The sequence below is a fragment of the Geotrypetes seraphini genome, chromosome 2 (genome assembly GCF_902459505.1).
Source record: "Geotrypetes seraphini chromosome 2, aGeoSer1.1, whole genome shotgun sequence".
Classification (NCBI taxonomy): domain Eukaryota; kingdom Metazoa; phylum Chordata; class Amphibia; order Gymnophiona; family Dermophiidae; genus Geotrypetes; species Geotrypetes seraphini.
The window spans coordinates 504,073,490-504,091,495 of NC_047085.1; the positions used below are offsets into that span (position 1 = coordinate 504,073,490).

At 46.5% G+C, this 18,006-nt stretch overlaps 1 protein-coding gene across 3 annotated transcripts; it reads left to right on the forward strand.

Moving 5' to 3' along the window:
* Positions 1–3,242: 3,242 nt before the first annotated feature.
* LOC117354537 lies at positions 3,243–17,537 on the forward strand. 3 transcript variants are annotated; one of them, XR_004538211.1, is made up of 4 exons: positions 3,243–3,566; positions 9,205–9,360; positions 11,454–11,580; positions 16,953–17,537. XR_004538211.1 is itself a non-coding variant. In XM_033932242.1 (4 exons), the coding sequence occupies exon 1, from the start codon at positions 3,863–3,865 to the stop codon at positions 5,249–5,251; it is 1,389 nt and encodes a 462-aa protein (XP_033788133.1). In that variant the 5' UTR covers positions 3,700–3,862; the 3' UTR covers positions 5,252–8,065; positions 9,205–9,360; positions 11,454–11,580; positions 16,953–17,537. The 3 variants fall into 3 exon arrangements, 2 of the variants coding, with proteins under 2 accessions (XP_033788133.1, XP_033788134.1); XM_033932242.1 differs by lacking the exon at positions 3,243–3,566 and adding an exon at positions 3,700–8,065; XM_033932243.1 differs by lacking the exon at positions 3,243–3,566 and adding an exon at positions 3,700–8,065 and having other exon boundaries at positions 16,956–17,537.
* Positions 17,538–18,006: the final 469 nt, after the last annotated feature.

Sequence of the window (18,006 nt, forward strand, 5' to 3'; positions counted from 1 at the left end):
TCTCTGTCTCTTCAATCCAGCATCTGCCCCTTCCATCCACTGTCTGTCCTCTCCCCCTTCCATATGGTATATGTCTTCTTTCTATGCCCCTCTCCCCTTTCCATCCAGCTTGTACCCCCTCTCTCCTTTTTATATGATTCATTCCAGCTTCACTGCTCTCTTCATTTTTATCTCTCCTACACCAGATCTATCATCGTTGTCCCTCTCTGCTTATTTTTCTGCTGACCCCTTCCTATCATCAATCTCTCTACTTTCTCATGCCTGTGTCTCCCCTTCCCCTCTTCTAATCTCTCTGCCAGCTGTTTCCTTCCTTTTTCATTCTCCCTTCCCTCCTCCTCCTGTCCAGCAGTAACTCTCTTCCCTTCCTCCCCTCCCAGCAGCATCTCTACTTCTCCCTCTCCAGTAGCAGCTGTCCCTTTTTTTTCCCTTGCCCTCAGGCTTCCCTCCAGGTCCAGTAGCAGCTGTCCCTTTTTTTCCTTTGCCCAGCAGCTTCCCAGACTCCTTTGACTCCTTTCCCTCCTCCCCTCCCAGCAGCATCTCTCCTTCTCCCTCTCCAGTAGCAGCTGTCCTTTTTTTTCCCTTGCCCAGCAGCTTCCCAGACTCCTTTTCCTCCTCCCCTCCCAGCAGCATCTCTCCTTCTCCCTCTCCAGTAGCAGCTGTCCCTTTTTTTCCCTAACCCAGCAGCATCTCTCCTTCTCCCTCTCCAGTAGCAGCTGTCCCTTTTTTTCCCTTGCCCAGCAGCTTCCCAGACTCCTTTCCCTCCTCCCCTCCCAGCAGCATCTCTCCTCCCTCTCCAGGTCCAGTAGCAGCTGTCCCTTTTTCCCCCTTACCCAGCAGCTTCCCAGACTCCTTTCCCTCCCACTTCCCAGCAGCATCTCTCCTTCTCCCTATCCAGGTCCAGTAGCAGCTGTCCCTTTTTTTTTTTCACCATGCCCAGCAGCTTTCTCCCCTCCCAGCAACTCTCCTTACTTGCCAGCGCTGCGATTCAGTAAGGCAGCCCCGGGTCCTTTGTTGGGTCACACTACCTCTGAGGAAAGCGGAAGTTGCATCATCAGAGGCGGCCCGACTCACCAAAAGCTCCAAGGCTTCCTTCTTCAATCGCTGCATTTGTAAGGAGAGCCACTGGGAGGGGAGAAAGCACAGTGTGAGGCTCCCTATTATCTCTCCGGCCCTGCGCGAGTGACAGCTCCTCGATCTTGCCGGTCCTGTGCGGACCGGCAGGAAATTGAAGAAGTTGATCTTGCCGGTCCTGCGCGGACCGGCAGGAATTTTCTGCGGACCGACACCGGTCCGCGGACCAGCGGTTGAAGAACTGTGCTCTAAATGAATCCAGCCTCACCTGCATACGTCCCAGTTTAGTAGGAACTTGTCCAGCTTATTCTTGAAACAGACTCCGAAAGAGCATTCCAGCTCTCCACCACTCTGAATAAAGAAGAACTTCCTTACGTTTGTACGGAATCTATCTCCTTTCAACTTTAGAGTGCCCTCTCGTTCTCCCTACCTTGTAAAGTGTGAACAGTCTGTCTTTATCTACTAAGTCTATTCCCTTCAGTATTTTGAATGTTTCGATCATGTCTCCTCTTTTCAAAGGAGAAGAGGCCCAGTCTCTCCAATCTCTCACTGTAAGGCAGGGGTGTCCAACCTTTTGGCTTCTCTGGGCCGCATTGGCCGAAAAAAATATTTCTGGGGCCGCGCAAACGCTGCAGCAAGACAGAGGAGGGAGCCGGCAAAATGGTAAACACCCGGGGGCAACAGAGGAAAACACTGCATCGCCCTCGACCGGGGCTGCACAAAATACTTCATGGGGCCGCATGCAGCCCTTGGGCCTCAGGTTGGACATCCCTGCTGTAAGGCAACTCCTCCAGCCCCTTAACCATTTTAGTCACTCTTCTCTGGACCCTTTCAAGTAGTACCATGTCCTTCATGTACAGTGACCAGTGCTGGACGCAATACTCCAGGTGAGGGTGCACCATGGCCCGGTACAGCGGCATGATAACCTTCTCCGAACTGTTCGTGATGCCCTTCATCATTCATAGCATTCTATTCGCCCTTTTTGCCGCCGCAGCACATTGTGCAGATAGCGTCAACGACTTGTCGATCAGAACTCCCAAGTCTCTTTTCTGGGAGGTCTCTCCAAGTACCGCCCTGGCGTGAATCCAAGGTATCGTGGCCTGAAGAACCCATTACACCTGTTTTTGAGTAAAATTAAGGTATATTGAGGCAGATAGAGGCTTTTATTTTCAACAACAGCCTGTGGGAGCTAAGCTGCGGTCCAAAAACTTGACTTTTTGATTTTAGAGATGGGAGATCCTTGCTGTAACCCCAGAACCCAAAAAAAACCTACTTTAAAAGATGCCACCCCCCCCCCCCCACCACCACCACCAATTCAGCCTGTTGCTCACTGTGTCATGCTGTGTGCTATTTGTAGTGAGGCTGCAGGCATTAAAGGGAGATCCTCTGCCTCAAACAAGTCTGGTATGTGGACTGCTTCTCGGGCCCAATAACCAGCCATAAATCTCAATCCCCACCGGAACCTCGCACACACAGTCGACGGGAGGAATTCAGTTGGCCCCGATCCTGGAAAACCTCCAAGGAGCCTCTCAGCCTGCACTCAAGCCCACTGCGGACAGAACCTGGGGCAAGCCTTGCTCCCAAAGGCAGTCTGCCCCTTCGATGCAGACCTCCAACCTGAGAGTCTGTGCTCTCCCGTAGCCAAAGATGTTCCACCACAGGGATCTTCTGCAGTACCGAAAAGCATCACAAATGGTAGAAAAAATAAACACGAGCAGAAAAAGCAGGCTCCAACCATCTCACTTGTAGAGACAAATGGGGAATTGGAGGACAGCCCAGAGAGATGGGAGGCAGAGCAAAAAGATGGTAATGTGGCTCTCTACAAGAATTCTCACTGGAATAGTTTAACTACCCAAAGGTTCAGGAATAATGTGTCTATCGCTCTAGAATAGCTTTGCATCACTCCATGGTGCATCCTCACTTTGAGTATTGTGCAGTTTTGATCACCGTCCCTGAAAAAAAGATACATTTAAATTAGAAAAGGTTCAAAGAAGTGTGACCAAAATAATAAAGAGGACGAAATAGTAATTCTCATTGTTCAAGCCTCATTCTGGGTCTCCAATAGCAATTCTCATTCTTGGTCTCCAATAGCAATTCTCATTGTTGCCAAGCCTCATTCTGGGGCTCCAATAGCTCCTCTCATTGTTGACCAAGCCTCATTCTGGGGCTCGTTAAGGGCATTCCAGGCCTCGTTCAGGCGTAGCCTCCATCTCCTCTGCTCTGAACCCTCTCTGGAGCGCCAAAGTCTTCCCTAGTCGCCAGTTTGCGTAGAAGGCATCAACTGCGTTTTGCTGCGAGCTGCCGGTGTCCTTTTTCCCGCCTTTTGGAGGGAGCCGCCCCGCCTCGGTTGCTCCTACCTGGCCAGCCTGCACTAACACTGAGATCGATCCCCTGGCCCCCGTGTCAGTCCCTGGGACTTTTATCCCCCAAAGAGGAGTGAAGAGCTGTGGGGTCCAGATACAGTCACTTCTCAGGCTTTAGGCTTGTCTGAGGCAGTAAGTCTTCACTTTCCAGCTTGGCTGAGGGAGGCATGGCACCAGCTGCACCTGAGTACTCCGCCTTCATTCTCTAGGGGGCACATCGGGGGGGGGGCTTTACTTCCTAGTTTGGGGGGGGGGGGTCCCTACCTCCAAAAACCCTTTCCTCGTGACTTTGACGCTTTTCCCTCGTTGCCTCGTGCTGTTTTTTGCTGCCCTCGTGCAGCTGTAAGGGCCATCTTGTAATTTCGGTCTCAATTTTAACCACATCTATTTGTCTTAAATACTGCTCATTTTATTCAAAATTGAGAAATATGGACTCCTCAGTGCCTTTGGCATCTGGTTTGTGCCAGATTTGCGCTGAGTTGGCGCCTGAGGAGCGCCCATGCTCTAAATGCAGGGTGGCACTTGATGGGGAGGAGGAGGGCTCCATGCAGTTAGCCCCTTCTGACAATTCGAGGGCCTCTGAGTCACAGGGTTCTCCTTCCCTTGAGCCATCGGAGAGCGACTCAGCGAAGCGCCAGTGTGCAGAACTCGCAGAGAGCATGGGGGGGCAGGGAGAAATGAAGGGGGTTAATCCGTCCCTACTGGGCTTTCCCCCTGAATTTGTTCAGCTAATGGTTGAAGCATTTAAGGGCTTTCAAAGTACATCTGGCTTTGCTTCTTTATCTCAAGGGGTTTCCCTTCCCTCTCATACTGTACATTCTGCCAGGGCTGCACAGTCTTTCGACACTGAGGTCCAGCCGGAGGGTGACCAGGATGACGGGGGGTCTGATTCGATGACCTTACTTCCCCACAAGGATTCCTCACTCTTGAAGGATGCTGGGTCCCAACAGAAGTGTCCAGATCGGAAGTCTCTGATGCTTCTTGATCAGGGAGAGGATGAAATGGTTAGCCGTCTGTTTAAGCCAAAAGCCTTGATGGAGGTTATTACAGAATCCTTGCGAATTCTGCACCTGGATTCCCCTCAGACCACTGCGGTTAAGAGAACAGTCATGAGCAGCGCTAAGCCACAAACTGCCTGCTTCCCTTCTCATCCGGACATCACCAAGATACTGACAGAGCAGTGGGATGTTCCAGACAATCCATTGCAGGATACGCAGATCATGAATAAGCTATACCCACTGGCTCAGGAATTTCAGGCACTTTTAACGTGGCCTAAGTTGGATTCTTTGTTAGTGCATATCACCCGCGACACTTCTTCATGCAATTTGGATGGGATGGTTTTCAAGAATTCACATGACCGCAGGGTGGAGGCAGTACTTAAAAAACAGTTTAGAACGCTGGCATTGGGGCTGAATGCAGCAGCAGCAACCTCCTTCGTTGCCCGTGCCTGTCATACTCTCCTGCGTCAGACTTCTGCAGCAGAGAAGGATGTCTACCCCGAGTTTCTGTTATCGGGGGTGGATTATGTAGCAGATGCTCTTTATGATATGTTTCGGGTTATGAGTAAAGGTTCGGCCTGCTCTATCTCTGCCCGTAGAATTCTCTGGATGCGACACTGGGATGGAGATTCTTCCTCTAAAGCCTCACTGAGTCGACTACCCTTTAAAGATCAGATGCTGTTTGGGAAGGGCCTGAACGATCTCGTGGCCTCTTCCAGGAAGAAAAAGGTTCCAGCTTTCCGACAACGTTTCAATAGAGCCAGAAACTCTCGGGGCTCAGCTTCAAATCCAGCAGTGGCCCCCAAGAAGTCCCAATGACGACAGGAAGAAAGCCAGTCTACCCCAGATTGCTCAGACCAATTGATGATGAACATTATTCGAGAATTATCGTCCCATCCTCCACACCTCTTCATGGACTCTCCCAGCGGATGCCCAGAGAAAATAAAAAAGGTTCAGGTGACAGTAATGCGGCTCTTAGCTCTGGTGGCCTTACAGCAGGTGCCTTTCATGGAGTCTGGCTTGGGCAGATTCTCCATCATGCCCATGAAAGACTTGGAGAATTCAAGACCCATCCTGGATCTCAAAGCGGTCTGTGCAGCACTCAAGATGCCTCACTTCTGCATGGAAGCATTGTGCTTTGTCAAAGCTTTAATAGCACTGGAAAAGTTTTTGACTTCTCTAATTCTCATGGAGGCCTATCTGCAGATCCCCATCTTTCCCGTGCAAGAAGTTATCTCCGGTTTCACATTCTGGGACAGTACTTCCTGTTCATGGCACTTCCCCTTGAAATTGGCCACTGCTCCACATATCTTCAACAAGGTGATGGTCGCTTCGATAACATATCTCCACAAAGAGGGGATAGAGGTGCATCCATACTTAGACGACTTTTAATCAGGGCGCTATTTAGGTGGCACGAGTTATCCACCTCTTGCAAGATCTGGGTTGCATAATCAATTCCCGGAAGTCATCTAACACAGACACAGTCCCTGGAGTGTTTGGGAGTCTGCTTCAACATGGCGGAAAGCCATGTTTTTCTTCCAGAGCCCTGTAAACTAAAATTGTGTCTGAAGATTCATGATATCCTTGCTTTCGGGGCTCTGACAGTTTGGCACTATCTGCAAGTGCTGGGGTTGATGGTGGCTTCCATAGAGGTCGTCCCTTGGGCAAAAGCTCTCCTTTGGCCTCTTCAGGATTCCCTTCTGTCCTACTGGTTGGACTCGCTTCAGATGGCACTGCCCTGGACGCTCGAGGCACACTGCAACAATTAGTGATGGCTCATGCCAGAGTCCCTGACAAAAGACATGCCTCTCTGCATTACCTCCTGGACAGGATGGATTTGATTAAAATCAAACCAATTTAAATCAGATCAAACTGATTTAAATCACTACTTAGAAAGACTTGATTTAAATCGTGCTTGTGACATTATGAATGGATTAATGGAATTAATTTACCAAAAAATTTTACGTTGCGTAAATATACAGCCTCATGCTTCATAAGTAAAATCTGATCCTTATTTCATGATGAATAACTTTTGGACAATAATGCACCTTAAAAAAGATCTAAAGATAATTTTATATTTTCCTTAAAAAAAACATTGATGATGGACGCCTGCCTCTTTGACTGGGGAGAGCATTGTATGAGAATGGCCATCCAGGTCAAGGTCTGTGGTCGCCTTCCCAGTGAAAATGGTCCAACAGACTGGAGCTGCGAGTGATTCGTTTGGTGTTGCAGTGCCTAGCAATGAACCTAGAAGGCAAGGCTGGTTAGAGTTTTACTGAGCAGGGACTCTCTCTTAATGTTTTAACATACAGCACTGTGTACAACTAGCAGCGTTTTAGAAATTATTATTATTAGTAGAAGTTTTCTCGGAGAATGCCATAGCGCTGGCTTATGTCAATAAATGGTAGCACCTGATGCTGGAGGCCAGGTGATGGTTCCATTATGTGGAAGGAAGCTCACCTGCTAGCGCTGTCTGTGGTGGGAGTGGACAATGTGCAGGCCGATTTCCTCAGTAGACAGATGTTAGATCCTAGGGAGTGGTCTCTAGCCCAGGAGGTATTCTCCGTGATTGTACGATGCTGGCGTGTTCTAGCGTTTGTTCTGATGGTGTCGGCAGCCAACAAGAAAGTTTTTTCGCTTCAGCCAAAGATGTGAGCCAGGAAGTGCCAGTTTGGATTCTTTACTGCAGCCTTGGCCTCAGATGAAGCTGTATGTGTGTTTCTTTCTTGGCCCATGATTAGCAGGGTCTTCAGGAGGATAGCAGCCAGCGATTCTTGTCGCTTCATATTGGCCGCATTATCCCTGGTATGTGGATCTGGTGAGGCTTCGGTTGTCTCAGTGGATCAAGCTTCTACTGTAACTGGGCCTTCTCTCTCAGGGTCCAGGGTGGATGTGACAGCTTATGCAGATGCCACTTGTGGATCTTCTGTTTTGTCAGCAGGCTCCTTTGTCGCCCCCTAGACTCGAGGGACTACTTTGATACGTCCCACTAGTGAAGACTCTTATGCCTTTTGCACTAGAAGTGAAGATTAGGTACTTACCTCAATAATCTTTTTAATAGAAAGGCATATGAGTCATCACATCCCTCCCTCCCTCCCTCCCTCCCTGTTAAATTTTTATGTCATCTGCTTACTGTCTCAGACATAGGTGTACTGTACCTTCATTTGATCGGCTCCTGCTCTGGGGTCTGCAGTGTTGACTATCCTGGACAGCTCAGCAATTTTTACATGGCCGCCTCCATGGGAAGCTAATGCCATACAAATAAAATTCTTCCTGTTTGAAAGGGAAAATAAAGTATACATGAAATAAGAGAGCATAACCACTTGACATGGATGTTACTTCAGTGTTAGTGCCTGTTGCGCTGTGGTATGGTTTTGTTATATGCTCATTTTCTAACCGATTTTCTTTACGGTCAGAGCAGACTTGAACTGGGTGGGGAGTTCCCTCTATCCCTCCTCTTTCTTTCTTTGTATTGATCTCTTGACTACATTGGTTCAAAGTAAGGAGCAAAGAGCAGTGTTGGAAGATGAACCGAAAAATATAGATGATGCCTTTTTCACAAATTTGGGAGTTCGGGAGCACAACCACTGGTCAAGACTTGTATGCCTTTCTACTAGAAAGAAGATTATTGAGGTTAGTACCTAAATCTTTCCATCCTTGGTATCTGTTCCCTTCCATCTGCACAGTTGGGAAGCAGGCTGAGGTTTCTTCTCGCCTCAGTCAAGAGGACGGTGTTGGGTGAGGTAAATACAGAAGATTCACTGTTCGCAGGGGTCAGATATGTCCTTAACATTATAGGGACTCTTAAAGATGCTTACATATATCTGAGCTTCAGTGTAGCTGTGGATGAAAATGGCATCGGGTTTTATGTGGTCTTAATTAATAACGGGGTTTATGTTTCTGGTTGCCCATTTTAGGTCAGTTATGAAATTGCTTTGTGCGTCTGTCCTAGAGTGCTTTCGAATGCAATTTTTTAAATTAACAGTTTCTATTGAAATTTAGTCAACGACATTAATACAAGCCAACAGCACAACATATTTGGCAGCGACAGAATTGATAAGAGCGCAGGTTTTCTTTAGCGCTCCCAATGTAAATCGAACGCATTTTTGTTTCAATAGTGATGATGAGTTTCTACTGGTGATGGGGGAGAGTGCTGGTAGATCTCACGTTTAAGGAGAATGCTTAACTTGATCTTGGGGTGCCACTGATGCATTTAGGCCATTCAGTTATTCATCTCTCATTTTTCTCTATTTCACTTCTTTCTGCCTTTAGGGTCCTTTTACTAATGAATTAGTGTGCGTTAAGTGCCGGGTAGCCTGGGCTGTATGGCACATAGCATGCATTAAATCCGTTAGTGTGCCTTATTAAAAGGACCTCTTTATGAAAGGGATTTTCCATGGCTTCCTAATCACAAGCGGATCTCACAGAAAAGAAAAAAAAAAGAAATTGCTAGCCTCGGCTGACTATTCATATAGTACATGAGGCAAACAGCCCAAAACCCCTACTGCATGCAGCTTCTTACCTACCGTAACTTGTTAATATGTAAGCAGAATACAGCACAATAAAGAAGTTGGTAAATAGCTTGCCATTATAGCAAAAATAAATCTTGATGGTGTGTTTGTCAAAATTGGGTTATTTTTGAGCTGCTTTTGGCATGAATTGGGCTAGAAGTGTTGCAACCCTGCTTAGTATACAGCTCTATTCTCCCCCTTGGGAAGTCATCAGTCTGTGCCCAAGAGGTGATGGAAGTCTTTTCTTCTTTTAATTTGTAGGTTTAACAGAAATCTCCAGCCTCAAATCTCAGCTTCTGCCTGTTCCTTCCTCTCCGCCCAGTGCTGCAAGAGACAAACCTTCAGCACTTCCCCAGCAGCTGTAAGAAGGAGCCTACAAAAGCGGAGAGGAAAATGTCTGCGGGTGCTTCTCTTCAGGTAGGAAATTGTCCCCAACCTCTTGCCTTCTCTCTGCAAACACTGTTTCAGATTTATTGTTCAAATATATTTTATTGAGCTCAACATGGAAAATAAGCAATAGTACAAAAGGTATCAGAACAAGCTCAAGTTATATCAAAAGAACCCAGAACAACCGACTACCCATCCTCCCAAACAACCCCCCTACCCCCCCCCCTCGTTCCTCCTTCCAGGTACAGCCCCTAGAACAGGGGTGTCAAAGTCTCTCCTTGAGGGCCGCAATCCAGTCATGTTTTCAGGATTTCCCCAATGAATATACATGAGATCTATTTGCATGCACTGCTAATAGATCTCATGCATATTCATTGGGGGAATCCTAAAAACCCGACTGGATTGCAACCCTCGAGGAGGGACTTTGAAACCCCTGCCCTAGAATGAGCTGTATTACAGTACAAAAATACGTATGCATACATAAAAACAAAAATAAGTATGCATACATAAAAGGAACACAATAATATAGAAAAAGATATCAACTGTTAAGCAAGCGGCTACGAGCCAAGGGAGTCATGGTGGTCCAAAAGGGTTCCCAAGTGCGCTGAAAAGAGCGCCTTGGTAGAGGAAAAGTCCAGCACATCCCATCATTCCCACATCAGGAGAGTAATCATCCGGCACCGCCAGAGAGAGTAGTCCGGAGCCTCCCCATCAAGCCATTTAAGTAGGATGCATTTCAATGCAAGAAGAACTGTCCACTTGAGGAAGGCAGCAGCCCCCCGTTTACGGGGGGAATAGTGGGGGACAGCTCCAAATAAAACCAAGGGAGAACGTTGGACAGTAATGTTCCAAATGCGCTCAACAAAGAGAAATATGGCATCCTAGAAGGAAAGAATGGTGGGGCAAGTCCAGAACATGTGTCCCAAGCCCGCCTCAGGGGCTTGACATCTAAGACAGACAGCTGACTCACGGAACCCAGAGATAAGCCCTCTTAGGAGAGATGTACAAACGAAGGACCAGCTAATAATGTTGTTCCCAAAAAGTAGTATATTTACAAAAAGCAGGCATCCTGCGAATGGCTTGTAAAATCACATCATCAGACAGGTCTACAGCAAGGTCCCGAGCCCAGGCATCCCTTAATCTGGCATGGTCAAACAAGGGGGACTCATCTTTCAAATGACGATGATGGAATTTAAGAGGAACAGGGAGTTGGGAGCCAATAGTAAAGGCCATAGATAACAACTCCTGACAAGAAAGCCGTTAAAGAACCAGAGGGTAGAGAAGGTAATGTTGAATTTGCATATATGCAAAATAATCAGTGGGCGGGAGATCAAATTCTTCCCGCAACTGAACAAAGGACTTAATCTTCCCATCATCGTCCACCAATTGAAACACATAATGAATGCCCCTTGCTTCCCACCGAGCAAAACTCGCTCCATGTACCCAAGGAAGGAAATAGCTATTAAAGCGAATAGGCAGGAAAAGAGTAATGGTAGAACTAACAGAATGAAATTTACAGACCCAATATACAGACCAAATTTACAGACCTTCCGCAAAGGACTGTGCAGCACCCTACGAGAGAGAGGCTCAAGCGAGGTAGAGGGAACAGAATGAAAGTATGTACTAAAATGAGTAGTCCGAAAACAAGAAAGTTCTAAAGAGGTATTGGTGAAAACAGAAGAACCCCGAAAGAGATCGTTAATATGACACATGCCGCAACCAATAGTCAAATAGCGAAGATTCAACACTGTTGCAGCTTTCTAACCTGAGACACTGCCCAGTCCAGAGGATCTCGACCAGTGCTGTAACTGAGGGAAGGCATTTTGAGACCAGAAGAGGGGAATTAAGGGAATCTCATAAAGGGAAATTTTTTTTTTAATCACAGATTGTCTAATTGGTCTTTGGTTACTATAATCCTGCTCTGAGATTGTATTCCATAGGTGAATTTAATATGTACAGAAACAACTGTCCGTCCCACAGAGGATCTGAAATGTGGGACTGTATTATGTGACTGTGAATTTTATACCAGCATCACTTTTCCCTGCCTCGTTGACCAGCATTGGGAGATCTCCTGATAAAAGTGCTGCAGAGGATGCTGAGTGTATTCCTGGTTTTTATCTCAGATGCAGGTGACATTTGAGGACATCGCTGTCTCTTTCTCCCAGGAGGACTTGGAGATATTTAGATGAAGGGCAGAAGGCGCTTTACGGGGAAGTGATGAAGGAGACTTATCAGACCTGATTTCACTGGGTAAGGGATCATTTGATATTTTTATTATGAATATTTGGGCATTGGTTATAAGATCTTGTGGTATGATTTGATGAGAAAGCGAGCGAATGCTGCAATGTACATGTTGGGTGTCAGAACCTGAAGGTGAGAATGAGGTTCAGCTGATTTGGAGTTTATGAGCCCTGGAAGATGAGGAACTGACTTTATAATGACTGGGTTGCTTGCGTATAGGGCTAAAATCAGCCTTTCTAGTGCAATGTGTCTAGAAGTCCTGAACGATAGGGTTACGCTTCTGAACCCACGGATTGCTTGCAGAAAGATGTCGCATCATTGTTTCTGCCTCCTCCTTAATTGGCTGACCCATATATCCTTGGTGTTGTCTTCTGCAAGTGGATTGAGAAGATGTTTTTCTGATCTGCTCTGACGGTTTGTTATTTTCAGGCTTTTTAAATCTGAATCCAGAGGCTTTGGTGCCCAAGAGGTCCCCACTAAATTAGGGTAATTCTGCCTGGGAGAAAACACAGACTCTCAGTGCAGCAATCTGCAGCTGGTAGGGCATCCCTTTGTGTACCTGTTCAGCCGTCCTGCTCTAATATTTGTGGAGCTTGTGGTCCATTTGCTTTGAAGCTAGCTCGCAACCTGATTTATCAGGTGCTTGAAATAGGTTGTTTGGCCCCATTGTGGTTCATTTGAGGTATCAGTCCAGCTTCATTCCATCTGGCATCCCAAAGATCACAGCTATTGGACCTGTATTTCCCTGTCTGAGGCAAAGGTTTTCTCCACCATTCCAGCTGCAGTCTGAACTGAAGTAGGGAGGCATTAGCATTGGCTCTGAGTAAAGGCTAGTGTAGCCTATGGGTAAAATTGGGGGTGTCTGAGTTTTTGGAGCCAGGAATAGGATCCCTCACCAACAAAAACTCCTTTTCTACAATTTTCTGACATTCCATAAAGCTAACCCAGGCCGCTTTTGGTGTGAAATCACTGCCGCAGCGGATATCTTAAATTTCCTAATTTTATTTAAAAAGCCTCTATCTGCCTCAAAACCCCTTGATTTTGCTTAAAATTGATAGGGATGGACTCCTCAGACCTTTCTCTATATCATGCCAGCATTGCGCTGGATGGCAGCTTGAGGAGCATCTGTGTTCCGTTGGCCTCCTCTGACACCTCTAGGGCTCAGAATCTGTAGGAAGCTCGGTTGTTAGGGAAGAAATCTCTTCCAGTGTCTACTAATGGTGATTTGGTGAAGCGCAGATGCTTAACCACCATGGAGCCTAAGAGGAGACTCAGCTAGTCTCTTCAGGACCTTCTAGACTGGGCTTCAGCCCAGATTTTGTGAGCCTGATATGAAAAGCATATTGCCAGGGTCTTCCCGCACCATCTGCAGATGCACCAGTGGCTGTACAAATGGGGTTGTCCCTCAGAGTGCACTTCCCCCCCCCCAGAAAAGGATTCGATTTGGGACCAAGAGGATCATTCATACTGGGGCAGCTGGGAGGTCAGAGTCCATGTCTTTGCTATCCAAGGGAGAAGCTTTGCTCCTCAGAGATGGCAGTTCGCAATCAGTGACTATTAGTCAAGAGGCAGTGGTAGCCCTTGACCAGGGTAGGACTCTACAGTACTGTAGGAATGGAACACAGCAAATACACACACGCAGGCTATGAGTTGGGAAGGAGGCGCTGCCAAGAGCTAGCTCAGAGTCCCTTTTATTATGCTTCTAAGCTAATGACATCATAGTAACGCCCTCGTTTACACATCTAATGAATGGTGGATACAAAGGTACATGCTTTTACATTGGTGGATACAAAGGTTCATGCTTTTACATCGTGATTACCCTCCCTTTACCTCGTGATCACCCTCCAACTCAACACTTAGACAATACCTGTGTTTTTGCACATCCTCAATGCCTGTCAGCTGATGTCCTTTCCAAATAATGACAGCTTAAATAAGATAAGGGTTAATATGTGACAGGGGTCTTGTGACAAGAGGGATGGGGGGAATTCCTCAGCATTCTGTCAAAAGGTGCTAACATTTTCCCTTGCTTTAGAATGGCTACGTGGCAAGAGGGGAGAGGGAATGAGGAATGATTCGTAATTCTTTCACAGGGCCTCAGATCAGTGTGCTAATATGACCTGGTATCAGAATTGTGTCCCTTCATGGTACTCCAACTTTTTAAAGTCAATAGCTCTCTTGGACATTATTATGGATTCGCTGCAGGAATTAAATTTAGAATCCCTGCAAGCTTTGATGTCACAGTGCTTATTTTATGAGTGGCTCAAAAATCGTAGACCATGTTTTTTCCCTCGCATCCAGACATCACTATGTCAATCACGGAGCATTGGGAGGCCCCGGAGAGTTCCCTACAGGTAGCTAAGATTATGTCAAAGCTTTACCCCATGGCTCCTGAATTTCAGCAGCTGTTTCTGCAGCCTAATGTGGATTCTGTGGTGGCTCAAGTCACCAAGCATACTTTCTTGCCTAGTGAAGGAGGTGTAATTTTAAAAGATGTGCAGATCCACCCTGTCATCCTCAAAATGTATTTTGAAGCCTTGGCTCGGAGGATTAAAGCCGCAGCAGCGGACTCATTCGTGGCACGTGTATTCCTTACCATATTGCATCAAATTCCAGTAATGGATAATAACGTCTTCCCCCAGCTAGTTCTGGCAGGGGTGGATTATGTGGCAGATGCTCTCTATGATATCATTAGAGTTATGAGCAAGATTTCTGCATATTCTGTCTCTGTCTGCAGAATGCGCTGGATTAGACATGAGCGGAAGTTTCAGCTTCCAAAGCCACGGTCTTATGGCCAGTTTTGCAAATCGTTACCCTAAAGCTTTGACAGGCAGCAGGCTTCAGGCCTCTAGAGGGTCTAGCCAAAGCAATTTTCGAAGTTCTCAAGAGAGTTCTTCAGTACTTGGGAGGTTACTCAGCTCAGAGATCCTATCAGGGATCGAGGCAGAGGTTTAGCTCAGCTAGACGTACTAAGCCCTCGGGATCTCACATCACACTAGCTTCCAAGAAAGCCCAGTGATACCAGGTCAGGGGCCCTGCCTCTCCAAATAGTAGGGAGATTATCAGCCTTTTGAGAGGCTTGGGTAAACATCAGCTTGGTCCTGAACATCGTGAATTCTTCAGCTAGAAAGTGATCAAAGTCCGAGTAATGGTGAAAAGGTCACTGGATATTCGAGCCATAGAGCCTGTACCTGACAAAGAATTGGACTATACAGTATATTTCATAGTACCCAAGAAAGGCTCAGATGATGGGTGACCAGTCTTGGATCTGAAGTTAGTCAATGCAGCTGAGAGTACCTCGCTTTCACTTGGAGACCGTGCAGTTGGTGATTGCGGCAGGGGAATTTCTGGCCTCACTGGATCTGACATAGGCCTACCTTCACATTCCCGTATTTCCAGCTCACAGGAGTACTTAAGGGTTCCATCTCCTGGAAAGGCATTTCCAGTTCTATGCAGTGGCACCATGCACTTTACGAAGGTTGTGGTGGCAGTGCATCTTTGCAAGGTGCGATTCAGGTGCACCTATATTTAGATGATTAGCTAGTCAGAGCTCCATCCAAACTGGAGGGAAAAAAACGGTGACACAAGCCATATGATTCTGGTGGCTCCAGTTTGGCCCAGGAGCCCATGGTTCGCTGCTACTCTCGCCTAATTTTCTGTCTTGGGGTCCCATTCAAATATTCGATCCGGGTACCTTTGGTCTTACGGCTTGGCTCTTAAAAGGGCTCGCCTAATAAAACGGATATTCTGATAAGGTGATCTCTACTCTCTTGGGTTCACAGAGGCTTTCTATCTCTCGGGCCTATTTGCATGTTTGGCATATCTTTGAGTGATGGTGCTCTACGTGTGTGTGTGTGGGGGGGGGTCCCTCCGCACTGCTTTGCTTCTTGGAGTTTCTGTAGGGTGGCCTGGAGCACGGCCTTGCCTGGTCCTCTCTTTGGGTACAACATGCATGGTCTGCTTTTGGCCTTTTCTCCAAATGTGCTCGGATTCCTAGAGCTGCAACATTTCTCCGAACACCTGTTAGGCTGTTGGTTCCTACCTGGGACCTCAATCTGGTGCTCGTTCGTCCACCGTTGAATCCTCTCAGTTCCTGTAAGTTGCAGGACCTTGGTCTTCTTGGTGGCCATTACTTCTGCGAGACACATTTCTGATCTGCGAGCTTGCTCTTGTAGGCCGCTTTTCCTGGAGTACTCAGGAGCAAGTTGTGCTGCAGCCGCTTTCCTCTTTTTGTACCAGAAAGTGTTTTCGTCTATTCATGTCCACCAGTTCATGGTCCGCCCGGTCTTGCATATTCGGGAGGGCTTTGTGGAGCAGAGGCAGTTGTGCTACTTGGATGTCTGTAGGGTCCTTCGCTCTTTTGTTCAGTGGATCCACAAGTTCCGGAAATTGGATCGTCTTTGTCCTCCTTGCGGGTCCTCGTAAGGGAGATGGCGATTCTGAAGCATGCCTTCTTCAAATGAAACCTGTTCCGGCATTTTTCAAAGTTAATTCTACTCGGGGTCAGGCAGCTTCTATGGCTGAGTCTTCTCTTGTACTTCCGGTGGATATCTGCACAACTGCGGTTTAGTCTTCTCTCTATTCCTTTGTGCAACATTGCCTTGTAGACATTCAAGCACATCGGGACATGGTGTTCGGTGAGCACATTCTAGTGGTGACCCTTTGGGGGTCCCACCCAAGATGGGTACTGATTTGGTATGTCACAGTAGTTTCTGTGCTGGTCTGGAGAGACGATAAGGAGAAATTAGGTCCTTGCATACTAATTTTCTTTCTTTTAGTCTCTCCAGACTGGCACAGAACCCCACCCTGTTGTGTTCAATGTTTTTTTTTCTTAGGGTGTTTGTTGTTGTTGGGGAGTTGCAAAGGCAACGGCATTGGTTCATCTGGTTTAACTGGCGAACTATGGGACATTTTTGGGAAAAGTTCTTGTTCTAATCAGTATCCAACAGTGTTTTTTCCTGGTCCATTTGAGATAGGCATATGTCTTCAACATGAGTATATGTGGTCGTAGGTTTTGGAATAAGCCTGGTATATTTCTGATGCACAGCCCACTTTTACTGATCTCAAAAGTTAGTGGCAGAGGAGTGTAAACCCATCAGTTTCTGTGCCGGTTTGGAGAGACTATAAGAAAGAAAATTAGCAGGTAAGGACCTAATTTCTCCTTTTAACAGTCTTTTTATGCTGTCACTTCCAAGGCAAATCTCATCTCGCAGACTAGCAGTGTGTGATGACAAATGTTTCAAGAAATAGTTTGTAAAAAAGAAACTGACCGATTCTTAAGCCACACACAGAAAATCCCATTGCAATCTTTCCTTTTAAAATCTTAGAAAACCATTACTGTCCTCTACCACATAAATAATACCTTCTATTTACTGTCAATCCAGCAGATCATTTGGATCACGAAAGGAAGAGGAAAAAGAGTCCAGGAGAAGATCCTGTAGAGATGGAACAAATCTAAAGACAATCGGAAAATCTGTGAGAATATTTCCCAGGGAACTGAGAGGAGAAACACAAGCAATCGACATCAGGATTATCAAATGAGCAGAGAGACCCTGCAGTGAACTCACCGAGTGGAGTCACTAACTGTGAGAATAGTGACATGGAGCTCACTAACATTGACCACCAGAGCCACATAGCAGAGAAAAAACCTTACCAAATGATGATCATCAGGAAGAGGGGAAAGTAAAGAAAGACCAGAAAGAATTTACACATAATGCATCCAGCACCAATTTTATTTGTTCTCAGTGTAATGAGAGCTTCCTCTTGTATTCAGAATTTAAAATGCACAAATGGAGTCGCACGATCCAGAAACCATTAACATGTACTGAGTGTAATAAAGGCTTTATTTGGCTTTCTTCTTTAAAAATTCACCAAAGGATCCATACGGGACTCAAAACTATTTACATGTACTGAGTGTAGTAATAGCTTCATTGAGCTTGCAACTCTAAAAATAAATAAAAATCACAGGAGTAGTTTGCAATTGCTGGAAGGCTGCTTAGAGCTTTTTTTGAGCTGGGAGATCTTGTTAGGGAACTTCATGTGCGGTTCCTCATTAGCGGGTGCCGTCAGTGGGAAGCCCTGAGAGATGCCATAAATCCATCGACATCTGCGGCCTGTGGGCACGAGCCCAAAAGGACATGACCAAAGAGGAGCACTCCTCTGGAGCCCAGAGGAGCAAGGAGCAGAATTTATCTTCCTTAGCAATCCTTAGGGGACGAGAAAAGCCAAGATAGGGAGTCACTATAATTAAAAAACCCATGGATCAACATGTGGTCCTTAAGAAGGATCCAGTTTCATCTGAAGTTGCGAGTACATTATCATTAGCTATCTTCCTGTCTTCTTCTGACCAAACCCCTCCACTACCTAGTAAAACTGAGTTATGACTCTGTTACCTAATGTTTCTTTAAGAGCTTAGCAGGAGAGAGTGTGAGCAGGGCA